The 22959-nt window shown below is 43.4% G+C and overlaps 1 protein-coding gene across 5 annotated transcripts; it reads right to left on the bottom strand.

Annotated features, from left to right (window-relative positions):
• Window positions 1-1451: 1451 nt before the first annotated feature.
• LY9 (lymphocyte antigen 9) lies at window positions 1452-22492 on the bottom strand. Of its 5 annotated transcripts, none has more exons than XM_036842511.1 (10): window positions 22369-22492; window positions 17148-17474; window positions 12850-13125; window positions 11989-12327; window positions 10550-10819; window positions 9349-9456; window positions 8300-8353; window positions 5007-5323; window positions 4567-4638; window positions 1452-2243 (listed from the first exon to the last, which is right to left on the bottom strand). In XM_036842511.1, exons 1-10 carry the CDS (start codon window positions 22490-22492, stop codon window positions 2175-2177), a joined length of 1956 nt encoding a protein of 651 aa, XP_036698406.1. In that variant the 3' UTR covers window positions 1452-2174. The 5 variants fall into 5 exon arrangements, with proteins under 5 accessions (XP_036698406.1, XP_036698495.1, XP_036698673.1 ...); XM_036842600.1 differs by having other exon boundaries at window positions 5007-5281; XM_036842778.1 differs by having other exon boundaries at window positions 17148-17387; window positions 22369-22450.
• Between the last annotated feature and the right edge of the window lie 467 nt (window positions 22493-22959).

Raw genomic sequence — 22959 nt, 5'->3', positions numbered from 1 at the left:
ACAGTTAGAAACAATATTGTATTTAAGTTCTGAGTCCTGATGTTCCCCTTGGCACATGCTGGAGGGAGGGCTCAGACCGCTGAGCAACTGGGAACCAGACACCTTGCTGGGCTCCCCTGAGTCTTCAGGCCAGACCCTTCCACAAGGCTGTGGGGAGCAGGCTGAGACTCTGGCCGAGCCCAGGCAAGGGTGAACTGGAAGAGGGCCTACTGAGAGACCCCCAACAGGTGGCATTGCATGGAGCATTGTTCTTCAATTGCCCCACTCTGTATTTAAGGTATGAATTTAATATAGAACTGTGTTGTTATTTAGAGGCAGTCTAAATTTCTTTCCTGAATTAAATGTCTGGGTCTCCTCCCTATTCTGTACTTTTCTTCTCTATAGCAGCCAAAGGGCACTCGTGGGCCATCAATAAATACGTCTGTTCAACTCCTGCTGGAGAGGAGTCTGGTTTCCTGGTAAGCTGTCAGTGTCTCCCAGCCTGCGTTCACACTGGAACCACAGATTCTAGGGTCCCAAGATCCCAGGGCCACTTAGTCTTGGGGGATAGCCACTTGCTCATGCCCCGCCTGATCCCTCTCCCCTGCAGGTGTGTGGTTGGCCAGGCTAGCTTCTTCCTGGAGACAAGTGCGGACAGACCACATCCTGGAGAAAGTGTCAAGGGTAAAACTTGGAAAATATATGCAAAAGGAAGAGGGGGAGGAGCCAAGGCACCTATTAGGAGCTGAGCTGCTCAGTCAAGGAGTTTGGTGAGAAGAGGGAGTGGGAAATGATAGGGGTCCAGCAGTTCAGATGAACACCAGAGATGTGGACCGTTGCCTGCTGCTGGCCTTTCACATGTCCTGAGTTGCATAGCTCTTGAACTGGCCAGATTTGTTTAAGGAGCAGAAGAGATCCTATGAGCCCAAGACCTTTTGGGATGCTCTATTCTGGAATGTAATAATGTACATCATTATCATCTTACATGTCTTTGTTGAGCTTCTGTGATAAAGCCTTACAAAGATAATTATCCATGCAATGACCAGCCAATGAGCAAAGCAGTAATTAAGCTCCTGCTGTGTAGGAAACACTGCCTGGCTCCCTGGGAGTACTCACTTCAGGCCACAGAAGTCATACTGACTCCATGGACCACGTGCAGGGGCGCATGACAGTGGAAGCACAGTATTCAAAAACATAAATGGGCTGCAAAGCTCATGTAACGCAAGTGGACATGAGAGTATCATGAATGTAAGTCAAGGGCAGTGTAACTTACAGGCAGGGGGACAGGGCTGAGGCCACAATTTGGGGGAGAAGAGAGATATTATGGCTGTTATGCATCCAGACCTGACAATAAGGAGGGAAATTCTTTTGGGTAAATACGGGAGGCTTATACAGAAGAGGCATTTTAAGCACTTAAAAAATATATCAAAAGAGTAGTACACACAAATGGTTTAAAAAATATCTGGCAGTACAAAAAATATGCATTAAAAAAATCCCCAAGCCAATCCAGTTCCCTCCACAGAGGCAGCCCCTGATAAGATTTTTGTATTTCCTCTCAGAACTTTTCTTTATCTATATAAACATACAGTTATTTTTTTATCCAACTGGTAGCATATGAAACACACTGTCCAAGACTTTGTTCTTTCCATTAGCAATGTATCTTAGAGCTCATTCTATATTAGCACATATTAGTCTTTACTTTCCTTTCTTTACAGAAGTGGCAAGTTTTGCCATTGCATGGGTATACTTTCATGTGCTTAACCAGATTCCTACTAAATGGACACTTAGGTTATTTGTAGCCTTTTATTTAAAAAAATACTACTGTGGTCATGATTTCACCTAGATCTTTGTGTCTGTAAGTGAGAATATCTGTTGGATTTATCTTAGCAGCTGTTTAGAGGAACATGTGAAGGTCCAGGTCCCCTTCAACAACATGACAAGCCTTGGCAGAGTTTTGAGGTGTGCACCTGAGTTGAGAGGCAGAAACAGTATGAGCATGCAAGGAGACAAATGGAGCCCAGAAGTTGTCTGATCTGTTAATGGGTTTGGGAAGTCATGGGGGTGAGAGGAAGGGGGAGGCACAAATCCAGGCATCGCTGAGACACTGAAGGAAATTCTGAAGTGCTTCTGCCTGCAGGAGCCCCAGGCCCTATTAGGTCCAGCACTCCAACCTCATGGAGGGAGGCAGCTGCTTTTCAGGGGACATTTTCATAGGTAGATATTTCAGGAGACTCAAGGTCATTCTGTTGCGGTGCTGGCACCACCTGTGAGCCAAAAGACACACAATAATATGGTTAATAAAGCAATTATCCAAGCTGATGACAAGCATTTACGGAGAATCTCCTAATGGTGAGGGCCATGCGCTAGGCTCTTTGGAAGGGAGATATAAGACAGTTTAGTGCAGCAAATTGAGGGTGTTCAAAAATGACAATAAAAGGCCTTGCTCTCGTGAAGCTACAGTCTAATGATCCCAGTCTCTACCCTAGCGAGAGAAACAATACAGACATTTATATAAAGATAATTCAGGTGATAGAGGCTAAGTTCCAAAGTAATAGTCCAAACCATTAGACCTTCATATTCCAGGGGTTCTGAGGATCCCTTGTCTGAGAGTGTTCAGGAAGGGCTCTAAAGAGAAGATGAGACTTGAGCTGATGCAGAAAGGAGGTTGGGTACCATCAGTAGCTTGGAAATAGCACAAACCTTCTTTGAGAGATCATGCAGAGACAAGTGTCAGAAAATAACTAAAGTAGGTTTGAGAATTTCCTGGTCAAGTGGGAAATAATGGCCTTAGGAGACCCAGAACCAGAATTCCTGGTCCTGAAAATTCTGAGGGCAAGGAATAAATTCTTTCTAGAGTTTGGCTGAGGAAATGCACTGATTTCCACTTATATTGTGGGTGAGGGTGGTTTTAGGGGTCTTGAGTTCCTGGAGTGGTGTGGGAGTCATGCAGGACTGACCAGATAAGGTGGGGGGGGGGGTCACATGACCATTCTGAAACTCAAAGCAGGGACTGCTGTCCATGACTTTAAGATTGACCAGTATTGACCCAAACACAAAGGGCCAGGCCCAAGCAGCTTTAGTGAACGTAGTCAACAGTACAGATTTGGCCTTGAGACCAAAGATAAAGTTCCTACCTGGCTAGGCATTAGGCCATGCTCTAGAAATCAGGACATGAGGCAGATGATGGTTGAACCAAACTGTGTATTTGCACAAATGTTTACTGAGCAAATTCTACCCATCTTTTCAGGCCTAATCCAAATTATTTTTTTCATGAAGCCTTTCCTGGCTACCTCCATGCAGGGCTGTCTACCATTTCCAATGTCTGAAAAACCCTTGGGAACTGCACACATAATAAGCAGTCATGTAGAGTATTTTCTCTCCCCTTTCAGGTGACTAAATCAATCCAACTCTCCTACATCAAAGATAGATAACAAGTCTTCAAAGTCAAAAGTGGTGCCTTAAACATATTTGAATCCCCATAGCACTCAGCCCAGTTCTGGGCAAACAAAAGGTATTCAATAAATATCTACTGATTGATTCATCAATCACAGAGAAGTAGCATAATTGAAAAACTTGGAGAGTTAAAAAAAAAATCTTGTTCGAACATATTACAGTGAGGAAATTCTGGGGGAGACTTGAAAGCAAAAGTATGAATGGACTCAATATTTTCAGGAAAGTGAAAGTGGAGTGGACAGCCAGATTCAGATCAAGGTTAATTGTTTAAGACTTTTCAGGATTATTTAAAAACTCCTTGTGGTTTTTAATATTGAAATTCCAACCACTATCTGTGTGAACTTAGGCAAATTTAATTCCTGAATCTCAGCTTCTCTGGCTATAAAGTTTGGATGACAGCACACCTGTAGAGTTGTTTTAAGGATCAGCTGAGAATATGTTTGCTAATGTTTTGTAAACTGTAAAACTTTATATAAACTTATTATTAATGGGGAATTCTATGCTGAAGGGATGTTTTAACGCTCTAATGAAACCAAAGGGCTGTAGTTAATAGCACATATTCCAAAAAATCTTGGCATTAGACTGTTGGCTAATTTCCAGTTGTTTTGGGAAGTTGCCATTTTGATGGATTAGAGATAGATTTTTAGAGATAGATTTAGAAACATACATGGACCATACAGTGTTTGGGTTTACAGACTCTTATTCTGGTCAGTGTTAAGATTAATCAATATAAGATATCATTAAATTAATTAGAAATATTCAGCTTTTGGCCACACCAAAATATATTATATTATATTTTAATATATTTTAATATATAATTATTTAATATATATTAATATATTATATATTATATATTTAATATATATTAATATATTATATATTATATTTTATATTATATTTTCATATATTATTATATTATATAATATATAATTATATATTATATTATAATATATTAAATATATTATATTCCAGATACAAATCAGGAATATTTGTTTCAATATCTCTATGCACCATGGAGTGTGTCATGGGAGCACACAGTGAGTGGAACCTGAGCTCCTCTGCTTTCAGTTAAAATGGTCTGGGCAATATTTCCTCACTTTATGGGCCTTAGGATACAGAGAAAATTGTTCTCACCTTCTGAGGTTTCTGTATAGAGCAGTAGATTGTGGCTGACCTCTCTTTCTTCTGAGGAACTGGGGTCTGTCTCTGTAACAGACCAACACCAGGATATCCATAATCACCAGACAAGAGCTTTCCAGAGATTCGCCCTCAACTCTTGAGGAAAAGGGGCACCCCACCAGGTTCTGATTACACATAGAGGGTGGGAACTGCCTTAGTGCAGTGGAAACAGCGCCTCTGGTTTCCCAACACCTCCCTTATTTACGGCCCAAGAATGGGAGCGAAGTTCCTTCATTTCAAGGGACCCCAATGTTGGTAAACATGGATAGAATCACAATTCTCTGCCCTTGCACCGCTGGTCCTGTCTCCCAGTTTGGAGAGATTAGTCTTCCAGGTTACTGGATGGTCCTAGAAGGGGGAGGGGGAGGGAAGGTGTACTGATCAAAAGAGCTCACCTGAAAGTCAAGGAACACCTGTGTATACACAGTTTCCCCTTCAGTCACAAGCGCCGGTGCCGTGTCATCTGGAGTGACGAGATCGTACTCTGCTTGCCCCTCAGAGTCATGTCCAGCATCCTCCTGAGTGACCAAATCATACACCTGGTCTCTTCCATTGACAGGTTGGTGCCTCTCTGTCCTCTCCTCATCCTCCTCAGTTGTTCCATTGCTGTCAGAGCTGCTGTCGGAGATGTGCCTGGCAGTCTTAGGGAAAGTGTCCACCTTCTCATACCCTTGGGAGAGCATGGAGTATACTGTGTGGTCAGCAGTGGGCTCTGGAACACATTGTGCAGGGTTGGTAAAACGTGTGCCAGCCCCCTTCTCTCTCTTGCTTTGTGCAAGGATCCAAGCTGCTCTGACTCCTACCCCAGACGAGGCCTAGAGAACTGGAGGAGAAGGTGTTTTCCTGTCTCCCCTCACAGGACTCCATTCCACTCCCCCTTCCTTCTTCCTTTCAAGCATTCACTTGTTCATTCATTTGATAAGCATTCATCGAGTGTGTTACGTGATGGACTTAGGAGCTCTCAGTGAGCAGGACTGGCCCCGTTGAATAAACCATCCTAACTGCCATGACAGGTACTCTGGGGAAACACAAAGGTGAATTAGACCTGGTCTTGAAGGAGTACACTGTCTACCTGGGGGTCAGATCTATACATAAATCAACTAATGTAAGGCCAACTGTGACAAGTGTCATAGGAAAAGTATGAGGAAAGTACAGAAGTGAGAGGAAATGGTCTCTGGTTAGGAAGCAGAGAAGAACTTGTGAAGTGGCAGAATTAAGGTAGGCCTTGACATTGGGGCAGGACTTTGATGAATGACAGTGTATTCTTGGTGGAGAGAACAGCATGATTAAAGGCAGGTATGAAACCTGAGGCACCCTCTCTTTTGGGAAAGGATGATACTTAAAATATTTAACAACCACAATGGTTTGGGCATAGGACAATCAGAATGGGTGCCTGCTATGAACAACTGGGTGGATGTCTACTGCCTTTGGGGTATATCAAGCAACCCATTTGATCTAAGTGTAGAATAATAATGGCTCACATTTATTAAGTGCCTACTATGTGTCAGTCACTGTTCTAAATGTTTTTCATGAATAAATTCATTTAACCTGCATAAAACCCCATGAAGCCTAGACAATAACTATTCTTATTTATGTTTCGCAGATGAGGAAACCGGAGCACATAAAGTTTGAATATTTGCCCAAGTAAGTGGGAGGGTCAGGATCTGAATGCAGGTAGTCTGGTCCCTGGTGTTCTTAACTGCTACTCAATACTGCCCCCTACGGGCTTTGTGTAGGAAAAAAGTAGACAAAAGTAGCGATAATCATAGTTACCACTTACTGAGTGCACACTGTGGGTGCTGCCCCACGCAGTCCTCACAGCAACTGAGAGGTTGGTGCCTTCATTTTGCAAAGTAAGGAAACTAAGGCTTAGAGACTGAATTGCCCAAGATCACTAAAAAGGAGGAGAGCTAGGATAGAAACACAGGATTATCTGACCTCAGGACTCATACACATGACCACTAGGTTATCTTGCCTTTTGAGTAACAGACAAAGCCATGAGGAGCCACTGATGGTTTTAGAGCAGTCAGAATTAAGCTTTGCAAAGGGGGAGCAGAAGGGATAGAAAGGAAAAGTTCTGGAGAGGGAATGGCCAGTTAGGAAATTATTACAATATTTCAGGGAAGAAGTTACAAGGAATGGGAATGTCTGTTAATAAGGACTTGTTAAATAAATTAAGGTACATCTGTAGAATGGAATAAATGGGAGTCAGTCTTAATCTACGTATGCTAATATTGCTAGGATCTACTGTTAAGTTAAAAAAGCAGATTCAGAAAAATGTTATAGATGGCTCCCGTGTGTGTAATCAAAGGAAGAATATATGGCTTGTAAATGCATTAAAATGCTCTGAAAGGATTTAAACATACATATATCTTAACAATGGAGGTCTCTTCAGGGAGAGCTGGAGATTGGGATTTAGAAGGAGAGTATTTTTGATTTATACCATGTGAATATGTGACTTTTCAATTAAAAAAAGAACCTGTTTAAAAAAACAAAAAATTGATGACAGCAAGAACTCAGGCAGTGGCAGAGTCTCCAAAGAGGAAACTCTGGAGAGATAGTAGAGAAATAAAAGAAGCAGGCCTTGGGCACTGAGGAGATGTGCTGGGGGAGGGAGGAGGGACAGGAATGACAGTGGTGTCCCCAAAACTTTTTTATTCCTCCTCCTGTGCCCAGGGCGTCAAGGAAGGAGCGTTCAGGCTAGGGGAGACCAGGGTCTGTTCTGCCAGCTCTAAGGAGGAAGCTGGTGGGAATCTCCAAAGTCTAGCCTCATTTCCATTTCATGCCCCCTTTTTCTTGGTTACACTTTCCCATCAGAAAAGTCTTCAATGTTGGATTTCTGAGCCCCTGGATCCCCCACACATTCCCTCCTCCTATTCCATCTCCTTGGGGCATCCCCTCCATGAGAGGTGACATAGGGTTTTTTAAAGCAGGGTTTGACTGAGTGGCCAGAGTTTGAGGATTCCTTAGAACTCCAGAGCTTCAGAGTTCAAGGTGGTAATTTAGGACACTGAGATTTGGGACTGAGAGAATAAGGTGTAGGCATCTCAGCTCTCCACCCCAACACTCATCAGAACAGCTCCACTTTTACGTGCATTGTGATTTGGGGGTGTTGCATAATATTTTGTTTGAAGAAAGCATTCCTTAGCTTTTTCAAAAATTGGGAAAACCACTGCCTCAGTAATACTTACGGGTAATAGGTATCTAAACAGTCTTATGAGTTTTAATTTCAACTAAGTTTTAATTTTGCTACTGTCACAGATTTACTGTTTCATCTGGTCTTTGTTTCTCCATTCTTGGAGTGGAGACGGTAAATTCATCCTCATCATGGGGCACATTCCAGTGATGGCAGTCAATGCCTGAGGAATCCTAGAGACACCGGAGGAAGGACTAGTTCTCCTAGCTCTGGTTACCATCTTTCAGGAGTTCAGCCTGGTTGTGGCTTTTGTTCTCCAAACCACTTTCCTTTTAACACGTTGCTTCTCAGACTTTAACAGGCATATGATTCACCTACAGATCTTTTTAAAATGCAGGTTGGTGTTCAGTATTCTGGGGTGGTACCCAAGAGTTGCGTTTCTAACAAGCCCTTGGGTGTACCCACGTTGCTGGTCACACATTGAGTAGCCCCACTCTGGAGCTTCCATCTGGCCTGGGAACCCCATAGCCTGTGTCATTGGTGATATATTACCTGGTGTGTCAGCTGGAGCCTCAACTTGACTGGAACTGAAGGCTGGGGCTGAACCTGAGAAATCAAGTTAGAGAAGGGTTATCATTAGGGCTGTGAGGGGAGAGAGTCTCTGATTCTGTGAGAGTCAAAGGAGAGGGAGAGAGATTTCTGAGAACATAGGGAAAAAGCTTTAGGGAGGAGAGTGGACCCTGATGTGAGTACAAGCCCATGGGAAAGGATGGCCAGAGTCTAGGGTCATCTTCAGCTGAGGAGAATTCTCTGGAGCTTCCTGCCATCTCTCTGGAAGGGAGAGCTCTAATCCCTCTGTGGTAGCCACTCATCAGGTTGGTTTGCTGGCTCACAGTAATTCTTCCAGGGACCCTATATATTCTAACCAATCTGTTCTTTCTGGGAACTACTCCATTTCCCACTTCAATACTGACATTCCAGAAGGAGCTACCAATCACAAACACTCATTCCATTGCCCACAGTGATTAGTCCAAGCAATAGTCACATGACCTAAAGCTGAGCCAATCAGAGAGATTTCTGAGGTTCTTCAAATTGGAGTTGGAGGGGAAACATCTTTTTCCCCTTTCTGATGTCAGAACTACTAGTATGTGTGAGTCTGGAGCTACCAGTTGCTGTGTTTTGGTACATTCCACCCCCAGCCCTGCCCTTCAGCCGGCTGTATTAAGAGAGTTAAGCTGGCTTATAGGGAAAAATAGCGATGAGAGATGGAGAGCTCTGGTGGCTTTTGAGTCTCTGGTGAGATTTGTCTCTAGGTCAGCTCTTCTCTTCCTTGCCCATAGACTGATTATGCGAGTCTCCAAATAATAAAGCACTCCCCTTGCACTTCTCCCCACCCTTTCTTGTCTAAACTAGTTTTGAGTTGGGTTTCAATTATTTGCAACTAAAGAGTCCCAACTGACACTCCTCCCCTATCATTCTGAGAAGAAATGAGGTCTTGGGAGAGAAGGGCTAGGAGGGAATTATGAGAGGACAAAGAAGTCTCCAGAGGTCTTAGGGAAATGGCCTAATGCTGGCAGATGTCATTGATCTCAGAAACTCACATTGTCCTTTTTTCTTCCAAAAGCACCAGCCAGAGATCCCAAAGCACAGAAGGGTGAAAAGAACCATCAGGGAGAGCCCAGACCAAAGTGCTGTCCTTCTCTCAGGTCCTGTGAAGAGGAACTGAGTGATATCAGTAAAAATAACAACAAGGGAGTTGGGGCAAGCAATGGACAAAACATAAAGGCCATCCTACCTGCCTCTTAAAATCCCATACTATTGCAGGAAATATTCCTTTTCATTCATTCATTCATTCTACAGCTATTTATTGAGCAATCATATTCTAGGCAAGAAATTATAGCAGTAAGGCAGACACCGTCCCTGGGTAGAGAGGTTTATTGCTTGCCCAGTGTCACAGAGTTTTAAGTACCTGATCTGGGATTTGAATGCAGGCTGTCAGATCCTAAAACACCCTTATCCATCACACTACACTGCCCCTCTCTATAAATGGCATAAGGAGAGTTCTAGACAGTGAATCCAGATTACTATTGATCAGAGCTCTAAAACCATTTGCCAGACACAGCCTGACCCAGCATTTTCACATCCTGGGTAGACCTTCCTTTTTTTCTACTTCTCTCTAGGGAAGAGCAGAGCACAGAACTCAGAGCCTCAATCCTGCTTCTGCTGTGTGACCTTGGTTAGTATGACTAAGGAATTAAATTGTCTATTTAATTTTAATTAATTAAAATTTAAATTAAAAATCAGCTACTCTATTCCTTATTGAAAAACTGATAAGTATATTTAGAACAACTTGGATATAAATATATTTTTTCAACTGCAAATTTTATGAAATCTGAATACAGATCAACTACTGTCCATGAGAATTTAGCACCTGAATTAAGATGTGCTGTAAGTGTAAAGTACATACTGGATTTCAAAGACTTAGTACAAACTGAAATGCAAATTATGTCATGAATAATTCTTTGTATTGACTACATGTTGAATTGATGATATTTTGGATATATTGGGTTAAATAAAATATATGATTAAAATTAACTTTACCTGTTTCTTTTTGCTTTTTCTAATATGACTATTAAAAATTTAAATTATGTATGTGGCATCCATTATATTTCTATTGGAATGTGCTGCTCTAAAGACTCTTACTCACACTCCCTCACTGCACTTTATAAAGAACTACTCAGAATGAAAACTCTTGGGTCCACGGACTCAAGGCTCTGAGGTCTGGCTGAACAGGAGAGCAACCTGGACAGAGGTCCCTAGAAAGAAACTGCTGGGAGCTGTTGCTGACAGGATTGCTGGCTCTGCACGTGAAGCTGGGGTGTTTTTCTCCACTTCTCCAGGAGACGCTGAGGTGAGCTCCCCCTTGGGACACGACAGCTCCTTTCTGTAGGGGGCTCCATCTGTATGTCACGTTGTGTCCACTGTCCTCCACTGAGCATGTCAGGCTGACCCTGCAGACGCCGTCCTCTGTGAGCCCGAGGTTCCCGGTGACTTTTGGCTTCTTCAGCCTCCCTATGTGAGGAGAAAGGTAGACCAGATGTGGAGTCAGGCCTGCACCCTGGGCAGTTACCATTCAAAATATATTCATGAAGTTGTGGATTGACATTGCCTTAGGGCTGGGAAGGTGCCTCCAGGCGTGCACCTGGACTTTCCTTTGATAGCTCTAAAATCTCGGACTCATCACTTTACTCATCTTTGGTCCTTGGAAATAGAGGAGTTAATGAAAAGTGAAAAAAGATACCCCATCATTCTATACAGTATACTGTGAAGAACAAGCAAACCAATCAACACAAATAAGCACAACACTTCCAAGTGCCCTGAGGCCCTTCAAGGCTTACATTCTGAGGTCCCATCATCTAATTTGTTTACTTACATGAGATAAGGAATATGGAGAGGTGAGCACAGCACTGTCACAGAGTAAGCACTTAATAAATGTTAACAATTTTAAAAGCAACGTAAGACTGGCATTCTTTGTTCCCAATTTCTTATTCTTTTTACTTGATCTTCTTCCTGGTTCTTTGATATTTGAGTCACAGTAGGCAATAGATGTGAACTAGTGGACTTGCATATTTTAACACGACCATGGACAGTGACACTTTTCTCATGTACTGAGACACCAACATGCCCAGGCAGGGGATAGGTTGACCATGTCTGAATGGTACAGGTGAAGGAGCTGGCAAATATAAATTATCCAAACCGTCCAGCTAAGCTCCTGTGAAGCACAGGGCTGAGGAGGAAGACTCTGAGTTCTTTCCCTCACACTCAAGGAAGCCAAGTAGCCTTCCAAGCTCTTGGAGGTCACAGGACAATAAAGGCTTTCTCCTCAGTCTTCTATGATTTTACCCAGCCAGCTCTGTCTTTATGCAAAATGATAATGTTCTATAAAAATACAGGTTGGAGAGTTCCTTGTCCCACCCAATAATCAATGCAGGAAGACAGGGCAAGTACCAGAAGTTGGTTGATTGAGGCTTAACTGGAAGCCTAGAAGAAGGGGGCCTGGGCCAGGGGAATTTGCCCAGCTGCTGATTGTATTGTCCTCCTGTGAACTGACTGGTGTGAACTGAGTAGCTGTCCTGTGGGTCTGAGGCATTTTGTAGGAGGAGGGAGGTGGGATAGGCAGCAAAGAGGAGAAACCTTTCAGGGAATGAATCTAATGATGGGTGTTCTACTCAGAAACTCACGGTAGATGCTCAGGTTGATATGTTTTGTGCTGGCAACTCTGGCGTTTGAGCACACATAGGCGTGGTAGGAGCCAGCGTCCTCCATCTTCAACTGGCCAATCTTTAGGGAGTAGTCCTGGCTGGAGACCCACGCCGTGTTCAGATTTGGATCCTTGAACTTAATGAGTTGATTGGCTGTTGCTTCTTCTCCCCGCTCTTTGCTGATAATAGAGGTGTTAAACATCCAGACAACGTTGTCTATGTGCTGACTGTCCGGGAGTGCCAGGGACAGGGTGATGGACTCCCCCAGGATCCCCGCCACTGTCTCCCCCACTGGTCCTCCTCTGGAAGCTCCTAGATCTGTAGCCAGAGGTGAGACATTGCAGTTTCAGACACTGGTCTCTATCCCTTGACCCTCAGCCTGCCTGAAGGGGACCATAGCCCAATACACCCTCCTGCCCAGGCCTCCTTTCCCCTTTCTCTGATGAGGCATCCCTGCTGCTTTCCCATGACCACTTGTCATGCACAGGTATGCACATGGCTCTGCCTATTGCATACCCAGGCCCCTCCTGCCCTCTCTGTCCTTCTAAGGACACCCTAGGAGACACCCCTACCCAAGCAAAGAGCAATCTGGATTTCTGCATCCATACTCTCTTTTCCTCTCTTGTGTTATAGACCCTTGGAGTTTCACAGTGCCCTGGGAGTTCCCAAGTCCCCTGCCAGTCTCTCTCAGGCTCCTGAGGGTAGAGAAAAAGGGATTTTCGGGCCTGTTCTCTTACCTCCCTACCTCATCTCTGTCCTGCCAGAATCCTGGGGTTTAGACTCTATAGCTGCTTAGACTGTTTCTGGAATCCCCTGGAGGGCCTTAGTGGAGCCAGTTACCTGTACAGAACTGCCAGGCATGGACAGGGCGGGAGTTGCTCTGGCTGACTGGGTTCTTGGCTCTGCAGATGTATGGCAGGTCTGAGTCACAGGGCAACCAAGAGATGGTGAGACTAGGCCCCACCCAGGATTCAGAAGCATGGGGATCCCTCGAAGTCCAGTAGTACTGAACATCTTCCCCTGCCCCCTTCACGGAGCATACCAGGGTGATGTTACAGGAGGCGTTCTCAGACATGTTCACAGACGTCATGGTGACTCGGGGCTCCTGCAGCTGTTCTGCAGGAACAAGGGCAATAGGAAGACTACTCAGAATGCTTCCCCAGCAGGAAAGGGCTAAGTGAAAAAGATGGTGATGGTAGAGGAGCTGGGGGCCGAAGGAAGAGGCCAGCATTATCTGTTCCAGTGGGAAGTCTTTTTTTTTCTCTTTGTATCCCATGCAAGCTAGGTTGCCTTTCCTCAGTGCTTCCATAGTATACTCTACAGCTGTTATCACCAAGACTCAACATGACAATAGTCTGATTACTTCTCTCTCTCCCCCACCAGTTAGTGAATTCCTTGAGGACAGAGCCAGTGTCTGTGCCTGAACATATAACATCTGCCTGGTGCATGAAAGACACTCATGAATGTTTGGTAAATAAATGGATGAATGAGTCAGCCCCAAACACTGGGGATTTGGAAGCTCTGCCTCTATAATTTGAGTTGCCCTTGCCTTTTGGTCTAGATTTGGGCCCCACTGTGCTTCCAGACTTTCTTCCTGGTCTTCTCCTTTCCTTTTGTTCCATCTCCTCTGTTCATAGCCTGTGTGTGCGTGTGTGTGTGTCTGTGTGTGTGTAAGTTCATTTTCTTTTTCTTTTTTGAATAGGCAATACATACATAAAATTGAAATTGCAAAGATACAAAAAGGTACACATGCACACACAAAAAAACAAGCTTTCTTGCCCCAGCCACCTAGTTCCTCTTCCCAGGAATTATTGTTCTTGGAGGCAATTACTGTTAGGAGATTCTTGTTGATCTTCCCAGAGATATTCTACTTGTAGACACATATATATAATAGCATGCTGTACATATTGTCCTGAAGCTTTTAAAAATTTTAATAATATATCTTGGAAATTGTTGTATGTTAGTACATATTAAGTTGATTCATTCTATTTCTGTTAACTGCATAGAATTCCATTTCCTTAATATATCCAGAGCACCCTAAAAATCATTCAGAAAGTGCAAACAATCCAATAGAAACATGGTGTTATAGGCTAAATTCTGTCCCCACAAAGTTCATATGTTGAAATCCTAACCCCAAGTACCTCAGAGTGTGATTGTATTTGGATATAAGACTGTATTTGGAAACGGAGGTAATTATTTTAAAATAAGGTCATTAGGATGGTCCCTAATCCAACATGTCTGGTGTCCTTATAAGAAGAGGAGATTAGGACAGAGACAACACAGACAGAGAGACAACCATCTGAGGACATAGGGAAAGAAGGTGGCTGTACGCAAGCCAGGGAAAGAGGTCTCAGAAGAAACAAAACCTGCTGACCTCGTGACCAGCCCCAGATTTGTGAGAAAGTAAATCTCTGTTGTTTAAGTTACTCAGTCTGTGCTATTTTGTTATCGCAACCCTAGCAAACCAACACAGATTTTAGCACCAGAACTGGGGTGCTGCTATAATGAATACCCAAAAATATTGAAGTGGCTTTGGAACTGGTTAACGGATAGAGGCTGGAAGAGTTTTAAGGTGCATGTTAGAAAAAGCCTAGATGGTCTTCAAGAGACAGTTCATAGAAATATGGATGTTAAAGGTGATTCTGGTAAGAGCTCAGAAAGAAAAGAAGAGAGCTGTAGAGAAAACTTCTATTATCTCAGAGATAGACATATTATTGTCAATATAACATTGGTAGAAAGATAAACATTAAATGTGTGGCTGGTAAGGTAATAGTTGAAAATGAAGAGCCTGTTATTGGAGGAAAGGTGATACTTATAAAGTGGCAAAGAACTAAGACAAATTATGTTCTAGTGTTTTGTAGAAAGTAGAACATTTAAGTGATGAACTGGGTGTTTAGTTAAGGAGATCTCCAAGCAAAGTGTTGAGGGCACTGCCTGTTTTCTCCTTTTGCTTGTAGTAAAATGTGAGAGAAGAAAGATAAATTGAGGAAGGAATTGTTAAGCAAGAAGAAACCAGAATTTAAAGATTTGGAAAATTCTCAGCCTATCTATAGAGCAAAAAATGAGAATTTGTGTCTGGAGAAAACACTGAGAGTATGGATAGACAATGGTGTAATTCAAGGATCCAGTCAACCATTTCAGTAGAAATTCTGCCACCTTGGACTGAAGGGACACAGATGGGACAAAATGAAGGAAGGCTGTCAGATTTGGGGGATTTTACAGGATAAGCCAATAGAGATGTCCAGCTGAGACCATGCTTTATCCTTCAAGAAAAGGGAAGAATGACCCCAAGGGCAGTTCAGAGGTTGACAGGTCTGTCACTGGCGCCACAGGCCTAAAGGGCATAGGCCCAGGGGCCATTGGTGAGGTGGTTTCCTCCTTGGTTCCAGGGGGCAGGGCTGCTGGCCAGGGCCCAGGGCCAAGGGGTGTGGCTGTCACCCCAGTGGACCAGAAGGATAAATCATAGAGCCAAAGGGGATTATTCTCAGACCTAAGAAGATGTGGAGACTTCCCTAGTGGCGCAATTGTTAAGAATCCGCCTGCCAATGCAGGGGACACGGGTTCGAGCCCTGGTCCGGGAAGATCCCACATGCCGTGGAGCAACTAAGCCCATGCACCACAACTACTGAGCCCGTGTGCCACAGCTACTGAAGCCTGCGCACCTAGAGCCCATGCTCCACAAAAAGAGAGGCCACTGCAATGAGAAGCCCACGCACCGCAACAAAGAGTGGCCCCTGCTCGCTGCAACTAGAGAAAGCCCGCATGCAGCAACAAAAAACCCAATGCAGCCAAAAATAAATATATAAATAAATAAAATTTATTAAAAAAAAAAAGAAAATACATCATCAAAAAAAAAAAAGATGTGGTATATATATATACAATGTAATATTACTCTGCCATAAAAAAAGAATGAAGTAATGCCATTTACAGCAACATGGATGGACCTAGAGATTGTCATACTGAGTGAAGTAAGTCAGACAGAGAAAGACAAATATCATATGACATCACTCATATGTGGAATCTAAAAAAAGGGTATAAATGAACTTATCTACAAAATAGAAATAGAGTTACAGACGTAGAAACTAAACTTATGGTTACCAAGTGGTAAGGGGGGGGGATAAATTGGATTGACATATACACACTACTATATATAAAAGAGATAACTACCCCAATAAAATTTTTTTAAAAATCTAATAGAATTTGCCCTAATAGGTTTTAGACTTGTTTGGGACCTGTGACCCATTTCTTCTTTCAGATTTCTCCCTTTTGGAATGCAAATGTCTATGTTGTGCCTGTCCCATCATGAAAGCAGGTAACTTGTCTGGTTTCAAAGGTTCACAACTGGAGAGGAATTTTGCCTAGGATGACTTATACCTCAAGTCTCACTTATACATGATTTAGATGATATCTGGATAAGATTTTGGACTTGATGTTGGAATGGGTTAAGACTTTGGGGGCTGTTGAGATGGGGTGAATGTATTTTGTGAGAAAGACATGAGTTCTGGGGGGCCAGAGGGCAGAGTGTTATGGGCTGAATCAAAATTCATATGTTGAATTCATAATCCCTATTACCTCAGAATGTGACTGTATCTGGAGATAGAGATTTTAAAGAGATAATTAAGTTAAAATGGGGTTGTAATGTGGGCCTTAATCCAGTATGACTGGTGCCCTTGTAAAAAGAGGAGACTAAGACACAGTCAACACAGATAGAGGGACGACCATGTGAGGACACATCAAGAAGGTGGTCATCTGCAAGCCAAGGTGTGAGTCTCAGAAGAAATCAAACTTGCTGACACCTTGACCTTGGGCTTCTACCCTCTAGAATTGTGAGAAAATAAATTTTTGTTGTTTAAACCACCCAGTCTGTGATATTTTGTTATGGCAGCTCTAGCAAGCTAATACCGATGGATAAAGGATATTAATAGAGAGTGAGAATCCAAATGTCAGAAAAGAGGATCCAAATAGCTCTTAAACACATTTTGGCTGTTCTTCACTCTTGACATCTGTGTTTATGGAATTGGGTGAAAATGACCAATGTGATAGTTCTCTTTGTCCTAGAGAGATTAATTCCTGGAGAGGAAAAAACCCTGCTTTTAAAAATAAAAGGTCAAAACCCACAGACGCTCTCTGGAACTCACCATAGATAGACAGGGTGAATTTCTCACTTGTGGTGACTTCAGAATTCTTTTGGTTTATCTGGGCTTTGTAGGATCCTGCATCTTTCAGAGTCAGCTTGTTGATAGACAAGGAATTGTTCTGGGTGATGTTTATTCGCCCCTGGTAGCTTTTGTCTATAAAGATAATCTTTCCTCTTGCATCTGCTAAAGCCAAAGCTTCTTGGGGACCACTCCAGGCGATGTGCTCAATTTCTGTGTCTACTGAAATGTTCAGGGAGAGAATCACCGAACCCCCTAGAATCCCTTTCACCACTGTTGGGGCTGAGTCCTTTTCAGAGGCTCCTAGCCCTGCAGAGACAAAAGAAGGACTTGGAGGAGGAACTGGAGTCCTCAAGCCAGCGTTCATTTGTTTGTTCATTTATTCATGCATGCGTGCATTCATTCATTAAATAAACACATATTGGTAATAAATGCCAGATGTTGAGAAATGAAATGATATTTTGGCTTTTCTCCATCTAGGTCCATTGCTTAGCAAATGGACCTCATTCATCCATTCATTCACTTCCCAAACATTCTCTCCCAGGAATGTAGCTACAATAATCAGTAAAACAGATTTTATACGTTTCTATTCCTACAGGGAAATTAACATTGCGACTTTTGATGAATTTCTGAATTTCTCTGAGAATCAGTCTACTCATCTGTAAGACAGAAATGTTCACACCTGTACCATCTTCCTCCAAGAATGTGGTCGAGAAGAAATAAAATCAGGTTGCTGTAAATCATAAAGAACTAATGAAGTAAAAAATGGAGCATCTTTAAAAAAACAAGATGGATTGATGGATGGCTAAAAGAGTGGATAGAAGAATAGGTGTGTGATAAAGCAAGTAAAGTAAAACACCAGTGATAGAACTGAGCTGGGAGGTATCTGAGTGTTCACTGCAAAATTCTTCCAAGTTTTCTGTACGTTTGAGAATTTTCATAATAAAATATTGGGAATAAAAGGAGCATCTCTCACCTCTATTATCACCTTACCTTTCCCTCATTGTCCACGGATCTCAGCCTGACTTTGGCTTGGCCAGGGAAATCTGGTCTGTGCTTGGGAACAAGGTTTGAGGTTGGGAATAGGTAGGTAGCATTGATTCAGCCCCTGATTTCCTCATCTCAGGAAAGACTCAGATGTCTGATAACCATTGTTACCAAGGGTTCCAGAGACCTGACATTTGCCCACGGCAGCTTATTTCCTTGTAGAGGTCCTGTGAGTTTCCGCCGGGTGACCCCAGCCTGGATTCCCAGATTCCAGGGCTTCTGAGGCTCTAGAGAGTGCTCTGTAAACCCTAGACCAACTCAGATGGGTTCAGGACCCAGACTACACCAGGAATTCTGGGTGGAAAAATATGTAGAAAATGTTAGAGAGAGAGGAGTGTCCAAAGTACAGCCTGGAGGGATGGGAAAAGGTTGAAGTGTGTTCGGAAAGCCTAAAGGTTACAACTTCCGTAGACACAGAGAAGAGATTGGTGCAGGCCAAGGGGGTCTCTGTCCAGACCCCCATCAGCAGAGCACTTGGACCTTGTGGCATGGTAGCTAGGGAGGGCACAGGACTAGGAAGCCTGGACATGAAAGGGTCAGTTCAGGTAGACTCTGGGGGCAGATTCAGAAGACAGAAGCTTAGCTGATGTGATGTTGGTTTGAGGTTGCCTAAAAGAGAGCTCTTCTCATCCAGAAGACACTGCTTATGATTGCTATGTGTGTATTAGGCACTTTGTAGAAATCACTTCATTTAATCCTCAAAATTATCTGATAAGTAGCCCTGTTCTTCTGATAAGGAACTGAAATTTAGAGAGTTTAAGCCACTTGCCTGAGATCACAGATTTGGTCAGTTGCAGAGCCCCGATTCTATGTACATGATGCCCCGGAGTATAGAGGCCAAAAGCACTCACCACCCTATCCTGGAAGCCCAGAGGTGCTGGGTCTTGGCTGGGTTCATATGAACATGTTTTGATCTCATCTTTCCTCACATCAACGATAAACAAAGCCTCTCATACTGTCAGTGGGAGGAGCAGGATGTGGTCCTGATCATATTGTAGCAGAGTGCTACATAGCTCCCTGCAGAGTGACAGGAGTCCCAGGTATCATCCATCTTATTTTTGAACTACATCATTTGACAAATAATTAAAGGGGGGTTCAAAGACTGTGATAACTGAATTTGACTTGCCCACCCTTTAATAGTGTCTGAGAATAATGTACTTAACAGTGATTATCATAATAACAAACATAGCTTCCACCAACTACGTGCCAAGCACTGTACACATACCATCTCTATCTATAAAACAGTCTTGCATAATACATCTTATTATTTGTATTCTACACTTAAGAAATAGAGTATGAAATTAGAACACTCCCTGACACCATGCACAAAAATAAACTCAAAATGGATTAAAGACCTAAATATAAGGCCAGACACTATCAAACTCTTAGAGGAAAACATAGGCAGAACACTGTATGACATAAATCACAGCAAGATCCTTTTTGACCCAGCTCCTAGAGAAATGGAAATAAAACCAAAAATAAACAAATGGGACCTAATGAAACTTAAAAGCTTTTTCACCGCAAAGGAAACCATAAACAAGAACAAAAGACAACCCTCAGAATGAGAGAAAATATTTGTAAATGAAGCAACTGACAAAGGATTAATCTCCAAGATTTACAAGCAGCTCATGCAGCTCAATAACAAAAAAACAAGCAACCCAATCCAAAAATGGGCAGAAGACCTAAATAGACATTTCTCCAAAGAAGATATACAGATTGCCAACAAACACATGAAAGAATGCTCAACATCATTAATCATTAGAGAAATGCAAATCAAAACTACAATGAGATATCATCTCACACTGGTCAGAATGGCCATCATCAAAAAATCTAGAAACAATAAATGCTGGAGAGGGTGTGGAGAAAAGGGAACACTCTTGCACTGTTGGTGGAAATGTAAATTGATACAGCCACTATGGAGAACAGTATGGAGGTTCCTTAAAAAACTAAAAATAGAACTACCATATGACCCAGCAATCCCACTACTGGGCATATACCCTGAGAAAACCATAATTCAAAGAGTCATGTACCAAAATGTTCATTGCAGCTCTATTTACAATAGCCAGGACATGGAAGCAACCTAAGTGTCCATTATCGGATGAATGGATAAAGAAGATGTGGCACATATATACAATGGAATATTACTCAGCCATAAAAAGAAATGAAATGGAGGTATTTGTAATGAGGTGGATGGAGTTAGAGTCTGTCATACAGAGTGAAGTAAGTCAGAAAGAGAAAAACAAATACAGTATGCTAGCACATATATATGGAATCTAAGGAAAAAAAAAAAAAAAGGTCATGAAGAACCTAGTGGCAAGATGGGAATAAAGACACAGACCTACTAGAGAATGGACTTGAGGATATGGGGAGGGGGAAGGGTAAGAGGTGACTGGGTGAGAGAGTGGCATGGACATATATACACTACCAAACGTAAAATAGATAGCTAGTGGGAAGCAACCGCATAGCAGAGGGAGATCAGCTCTGTGCTTTGTGACCACCTAAAGGGGTGGGATGGGGAGGGTGGGAGGGAGGGAGATGCAAGAGGGAAGAGATATGGGAACATACGTATATGTATAACTGATTCACTTTGTTATAAAGCAGAAACTAACACACCATTGTAAAGCAATTATACTCCAATAAAGATGTTAAAAAAAAAAAAAGAAATAGAGGCTCACACACGTAAGAAATGATGGAGCAAGGACTTACTTTCAAATATTCCTGGTACTAAAGCTTGGGGCGGGGGTCAAAACTTTTCACCCTACTGCCTCCTAAGTTCCTGAAACAACTCCTTGGAAACACAAAAGCATCAAGGAAACTCCCTTCTAGACCCAAACAGTGAGGTTTGAGGTAACCCTAATTGGTGGAGCCAGACAGAGGGAGATGTCTCTTTGCCCTGAACTGTTTGAAATTCCCTGCATTGACCATCTGAGGCTTGGGGGTCGTTGGATGTGGCTAATTCCAGGTTTATCCAACATAACCAAGAAGCACCTCGAGAGTTGGGTGTGGATATAAACAGCCCTGCTGCTGCCTGTGTTTTTATGGTGAGCAAGGATGAAATAGAAAGTGAAGAGAGGGGGCTTCCCTGGTGACACAGTGCTTAAGAATCCACCTGCCAATGCAGGGGACACGGGTTCGATCCCTGGTCTGGGAAGATCCCACACGCCACAGAGCAACTAAGCCCTTGCGCCACAACTACTGAAAGCCATGCGCCCTAGAGCCCGTGCTCTGCAGCAAGAGAAGCCACAGCAATGAGAAGCCCGCGCACCGCAACAAAGACCCAACACAGCCAAAAAAAAGTGAAAGGAGGTCAAACTAAAATTCAGCCTTGAGGTCTAGGCTCCCTCTACCCCCATACATGCATCTAAGAGTTTTCTAGAGTTTTCCTCACTGCCCATGCCCACCTCCATCCTCACTGCTGTCAGGTCCTTAGTGGTACCTGCATTATCCTCCCTGAATCCCTGGTGAGGAAGCAGGATTCCAGATGGACAGTAACCGCCACAGCCACATCCAATGACCTCCAAGCCCAGGTGGTTGAGATCCTCCCTGGGCTACTGGGTCAGCTCTGTCCACTGGAGAGGGGTGACCCAGGCCACGCTCTTGAGAAATGTTTCTCAGAAACTAGCAGGACTTGGGCCTTGAGGGGGAGGTAGGATGGTGGGGAGAAAGGATATTCACATAGAAGCCACCTAGCCGAGGGCAACCAGACCATCTCCAGATCCCCAATGAAGCCTCCATACATGTGATGAACAAGGCAGGATGTAGAAAGAAGCTCCAGCAGTTCTATCCCTCCCTAGGAAATTGACAGGTGGCTTATCCTCAGGACAAGTTCCCTGTATCTCTCTGTGTGTTTTACCCACAGCGTATAGGGAACAAACTCATCACCCAGTATTTCTTAGCAGGAAAATGTGAAGGTGAGAGGAATAGAGTCTGAGCCCAGAGTTATTTGTGACCGGGGCTAGAATGTCACCTATTCATGGTATGTAACTATGCATACTCACACACACACATACAGAGCTCAGAGTAAGGTGGAACTTGCAGAATCATTACCAAAAGGAGAAGCATTTCCTGCTTTTAACAATTAGAATCCCCAGCAGAAATGTGACCAGCCTCAGAGGAATACCAGTAGCAAGCAGCGGTGACCATAGTGTGGACTTACCCATGAGCAGGAAGAGGAGAGGGGTCCACAGAAAGGGAGAGGATATGTGTGGCTGACTCTTTGGTGGCTTATTGGAGAAAGGTTGTAGAGCCCAGCCATCTGTTTGTCTTCCTGGGCTCGCCATGATGATCTACTTTCAGATAACATGCTGACGGAGGAAATACCACAGCTTCCGCAATTGCATGTGTGTGTGTGTGTGTGTGTGTGTGTGTGTGTGTGTGTGTGTCCCAGGGAGGGTTGTTTATACCCAGCACCACCAGCTCCTCCCACATGCTCAGGCTGGGGTAGAGGTCCCAAGTCGATTAATAACCTTCATGGGATTTGCAAACCAATAGCGGCTATCACTTGCTTCAGCCTCAGGAGACTTAGGTTCTAAACTTGGCTCTGAAGATGCAGCTTAAAGATCTCTACCTCCTGGTATTCATGCCCTAGTGTAATCAGCTCTTCTTGAGTGTGGGATAGATTTTGTGACTTGCTTCTAGTGAGCAGAATGTGGCAGAAGGGATGGGATGAGGCTTCCATCTTGGGCTCTCTTTCTCCACCCCCATCCCTCCTTGAGCTCATGCGAGGAGCCAGGTATTATGCTGTGAA

This window comes from Balaenoptera musculus, chromosome 1, assembly GCF_009873245.2.
Source record: "Balaenoptera musculus isolate JJ_BM4_2016_0621 chromosome 1, mBalMus1.pri.v3, whole genome shotgun sequence".
Lineage (NCBI taxonomy): Eukaryota > Metazoa > Chordata > Mammalia > Artiodactyla > Balaenopteridae > Balaenoptera > Balaenoptera musculus.
This window is presented reverse-complemented; position numbering and strand designations above follow the sequence as displayed.

Excerpts from the sequence above, each read along its gene's own strand:
- LY9 (XM_036842511.1), bottom strand. The coding sequence starts at position 22,492 with ATGGCGAGCCCAGGAAGACAAACAGATGGCTGGGCTCTACAACCTTTC. Across the intron at positions 10,820-11,988 it reads TATCAACCTGAGCATCTACC|GGAGGCTGAAGAAGCCAAAA; the intron begins GTGAGTTTCTGA and ends CTCCTCACATAG. Across the intron at positions 4,639-5,006 it reads AGGTGTTCCTTGACTTTCAG|AGACAGACCCCAGTTCCTCA; the intron begins GTGAGCTCTTTT and ends GGTCTGTTACAG.